This window comes from Bombina bombina, chromosome 12, assembly GCF_027579735.1.
Source record: "Bombina bombina isolate aBomBom1 chromosome 12, aBomBom1.pri, whole genome shotgun sequence".
NCBI lineage: Eukaryota > Metazoa > Chordata > Amphibia > Anura > Bombinatoridae > Bombina > Bombina bombina.
The window spans coordinates 46,607,004-46,611,902 of NC_069510.1; the positions used below are offsets into that span (position 1 = coordinate 46,607,004).

A 4,899-nucleotide genomic window follows, 5' to 3' on the forward strand; every position below is an offset into this window, starting at 1 on the left:
TGAATCCTTTAACCCTTTGAGTGCTAATGACGGCTCTGAGCTGTCACAAATTGTCCCAGTCAGGTGCTGACGATGGAGTCGTCACTAGCACTCACCCACCTTGAGGGCAATCTGGGGGCTCCCACCTACTCCCACCCGGCGATCTGGCCTGAATAGTGAAAGGCCTCACTGGGGCTTCACGATTTGCGCAGTGACGTCACGCGCAATGACGTGATGATGTCACCGCACAACTTTATTTAAAATCAACAATCGACAGTATAGGGAAATGGGGGCATGCTGCTTAGAAGCCTGTATCTCAGGCATCTAAGCAGCTACAGACCCCCAAGACCCACCTTTGGAAAGGTAATCATTTCCAAAGGTTTACGTCTTGGGGATCTGGAAAAAAAAGTATAAAAGTAAAAAATAAATATTTAAAAAATAAAAAAAAGCTCAAATCCAGCTTAGCACCCAGGTGGGAAATATTTTAGCAGCCAAAGGGTTAATATATAATCCAGCCTCTCAGGGAGCAAAGGAGTTACCAAAACCAAGATTTTGAAAGTTGAATTACAGGAAATGCAAAGAAAAAGAGTAGAAAGTCTGCCTTTTTGAGTCTTTTCTAACTTTGAATACAATTTATATTTTTATGGCCACAAAAGACAATTTCAGAATCATTTTTCTCTTAGTGCTCCCACACACCTCTAGCTGAAAACCCCTGGGGCAGGATTGACTATTAAAGGGACACTAAACCCAATTTTTTTCTTTCATGATTTAGATAGAGCGTGCAATTTTAAGCAACTTTCTAATTTACTGCTAATATCAATTTTTCATATTTCTCTTGCTAGCTTTATTTAAAAAGCAGTAATGTAAAGCGTAGGAACCGGACCATTTTAGGTTCAGCACCCTGGATAGCACTTGCTTACTGGTGGTTACATTTAGACATCAATCAGCAAGTAGTACCCAGACGCTGAACAAAAAATTGCAGAGCTCCTAAGCTTTTTAAATAAAGATAGCAAAAGAACAAAGAAAATATGATAATAGGAGTAAATTAGAAAGTTGCTTATAATTTCTGCTCTATCTGAAAAAAAAATTGGGTTTAGTGTCCCTTTAAACTACTTGATTATACATTTCTTTGGGCAGATTACTCATTTTCCATCAAACTTATACCAATGATACCCTCATTTCTGTGTAGTAATAATAATAATAATAAAAAAAAAAAAACATTTGTATAGAAAATGTAAAACAGAAATAAGCTGTTTATTATAACAAAGCACAATATATTTGTTATAAAACATTTATTCATTTACTCACATATACAGTATACATATAAAGTTACTAGGCAGCTGCCTAGGGTTATTTGGTCTGACATTTAATTCAATCAGCTGTATTCCCTTTACCCTTTGTCTTCTTTTTTATGCATTGCAAATATAGCCCCTGTTGTGTGCTGGAATCTTTATGGGTGGGCGTATCAACACATTCAGCTGGTAATCTTATCTAACAAAGGCGTGCTACCTGGCCAGGCACATACACACAACATACAAAACTGCTCCTACCCTTGCAATACAAAGAATGAAATAAATCAGACCCATTCTGTGATAAAGCATTGGAAAGATCTAATCAATTTAAACACTGCAAATTCTGTCCGTAAAAAAGTATTAAAGATGAAATGAATATACCTAACATGAATTTAGCAAAATAACAAAAAGAATTGTGTAAAGACGACAAATGTATAACCCAAGGAACGTATTGAAAAGCCTGCAGAACAATGTTTAGGAAGCCAGACAAGTGGGTTTGTATACAAATATATCTGAAGTAAAATTCTAGGAGCCTTAGCTCCCTGGACCTCATGATTTGTCAAGCTTTGGAATAAGCAAAGCAGTACTGTGTGCACTGTTGGCTCCTCGTTTAGGGTGCAGGTTAAAAAACAAAAAAACTAATATATATATTAACACACAGGGTTGGAAATGCTCCCTAGTCCTTGATGATATTATATCATATATCATCAAGGACTGTATATTATCATCTTGAAAATTCTGTTGTCAAGAAGATGAGTCTTAAAAGCGCAAGTACATAGGAAAGAAGACCATGAAGAAGAGCAATATGACGCAGCAGATGAAGATCCATACAACACAACCATAGTTCTGAAATAAGAAATTACACCGTTGGTGGTACGGTTGGTGAGATATCATGACCAGGTCTCCAGGACGATTAAAAGGTACTGGTGAAGAGCCCAATAGATAAATGGTGATGATGACATTGTCTTCTTGTTGTGCTGGGTAGTGGGACACTGAGTTCTGGTTATTGGTAACACAAGTTTGGCCATATCCTTTTTTCCAGCAGAGTTTGGATCCCTCCAGCCACACATCTTGCAACTGGCCCATCCATGACGGGAACTGAGATACAATGTTCATGTTGGGCGGCAGTTTAGGGATTCCTCCTAGTGGAATAATGACTGGCGCCCTACACATTGGGCAACAGAAGGTCTCTAGTTCTTTCTGGAAGACACACATTTTGCACAGGCACTCCATGCAGAAAGTATGACCACATGGTAGTAAAAGTGGGGTCCTGAAGATGTTATCATACGTTGCAAAACAAATGGTGCATTCTGGTATGTTGTATTCTTGCTCCATCACATTCCACCAGAGGCCGTTAACTTTTCCACTAGAAAATGAGCAAATAAAGGTGGCACCAAAATGGTAATAAACTATCCAAATGTGCCAATTTTGGGTCCTTCTGTTAATAAAGTTGAAAAGTAAATCCTGCTGTATATAGTCCCTTATTTTTACCTCCTTATATCAGCCAGAGAAATGGAAGTGATGTAGACCACAGAGAGAAAAACAAACAGGCCAAGTGCTCTGTGAAGTCTGTAAACAAGAGGATCAGGGTTCAGATGAAATACCTCTAGTGTTTGCCCCCATTTATTAATCAGTCCTGTCTTTTCATTTCCTTGTCTAGGCTGGAACATAGCCACTCCCATTCTATTCACTTTAAAATTTACATAACTACAGGGTGAGACCAAAAGAACTCTTTCCCCAAAAGATCTCCTGTGTAAGGGCGTCGATATTCAGCCAGGAGAAAAATGTGAGTTGTGTGACAGGGAATCCCTCCAGGCTTTAATTACCTGCTCCTCAGGTCTGTATTCACAATTTGCCTAGTAACAATATTTACTTACTCAGTTGGCCGAAGCTCATACACTGACACTAGATCACATTACTAATTATAGATTACTGGCTGCTCACTTCATTGCTGTAAACACAACAGATAAAGCTACACACTTGCTTAAAGGAACTGTTAAAGGGATATTCCAGCCAAAACTGAAAACCACATGGATGCATTTCGGTATTGCATTAGCAAAAATGCTTCTAATAAAAGCTATAGCTGTTACAAAATTGTATTTAAGTATGCACCGTGCACCAGCATTTTAAACACAACACTTGTTTGGATAGCCTAAGATGCTTTTACTACCTGGTAATTACTCAATTTGTTAATTGTTGACGTGATAAAGCCCCACTGATAATCTGAGCAGCTGCATTATTTAAAATGTGGGTGCAGTGAAAATATCTAGCTATGCTTCACATGCACGTGCAGAGAAAAATATGAACACTCAAACAGTGATAACTCTTAATAGAAGTTTTTTTGCCAATAGACGTATAATGAAAATATGTTTCTATTCAAAGATGCAATAAATCTATGTGCATTTATATTTTGACTGGAATGTCCCTTTAAGCATAACTTTTTAAACAACTTTCCAGTTTACTAATATGATCAATTTTGCTTACTTCTCTTGGTATCCTTTGTTAAAGAATAATCCTAGAGGACATTAAACCCCAATTTTTTTTTTCATTATTCAGATAGAGAATACAATTTTAAACAACATTCCAATTTACTTCTAGTATCTAATTTGCTTAATTCTTTATATATCCTTTGTTTAAGAATTAGCAATGCACATGGGTGAGCCAATCACACAAGGCATCGGTGTGCAGCCACCAATCAGCAGCTTCTGAGTCTATCTAGATATGCTTTTCAGCAAAGAATATCAAGAGAATTAAGTAAAATTAGAAAGTTGTTTAAAATTGCATGCTGTTTCTAAATCATGAAAGAAAACATTGGGTTTAATGTCCCTTTAAGCCATCTGGCAGCTAGGGTTACCACCTCGGCCATGTTTACTGGACACTAATGAGTTACACATGCTGCAGGGTGTGCAGGAAGGAACATGCACTACACACCTGGACAGCACACGAATAGTGACCCTGGACAGCACAATACATGTTCGTCCCTGCGCACCCTGCAGCATGTGTAACTCATAAGTGTCCAGGAAATATGGCCGAGGTGGTAACCCTACTGGCAGCAGTGTTAACAACATTGTTTATAGCAATGCTATACATAGGTACAAACACTGCTGCTATAGACTGCTTAAGACACGTGCCCGCTCCTAAAATCCCATCAGCCTACTTAGGGTTAGCCTTCAACAAAGGATACCAAAAGAACAAAGCAATTTGGATAATAGAAGTAAAAAGTAAATTTGTTTAAATTGCAACACTCTATCTAAAAAAAGTTTAATATTGAACTCACTTTCCCTTTTATAAAAAAAACAACAATGAAAAGAGCATATCAACATTTCATATGATCAAATATTTCCCAAATTATAGTTGTATGAGATTAAAGGGACAGGAAACCCAAAATGTTTCTTTCATGATTTAGATACAATTTTAAAGAAAATTCCAATTTACTTCTATTATCTAATTTGCTTCATTCTTCAGATATCCTTTGTTGAAGAAATAGCAATGCACATGGGTGACCCAATCATACGAGTCATCTATGTGCAGCCACCAATCAGCAGCTACTGAACCTATTTAGATATGTTTTTCAGCAAAGGATATACAGAGAATGAAGCAAGTTGGATCATAGAAGAAGAGATTGGAA

General features: G+C 37.4%; 1 protein-coding gene across 1 annotated transcript; it reads right to left on the reverse strand.

Moving 5' to 3' along the window:
• Positions 1–1,214: 1,214 nt before the first annotated feature.
• Positions 1,215–3,122, reverse strand: LOC128643222 (E3 ubiquitin-protein ligase RNF183-like). Its single transcript, XM_053696207.1, has one exon. The coding sequence runs from the start codon at positions 2,604–2,606 to the stop codon at positions 2,031–2,033; it is 576 nt and encodes a 191-aa protein (XP_053552182.1). The 5' UTR covers positions 2,607–3,122; the 3' UTR covers positions 1,215–2,030.
• Between the last annotated feature and the right edge of the window lie 1,777 nt (positions 3,123–4,899).

Coding starts and splice junctions, on each gene's coding strand:
- LOC128643222 (XM_053696207.1), bottom strand. CDS start 2,606: ATGGAGCAAGAATACAACATACCAGAATGCACCATTTGTTTTGCAACG.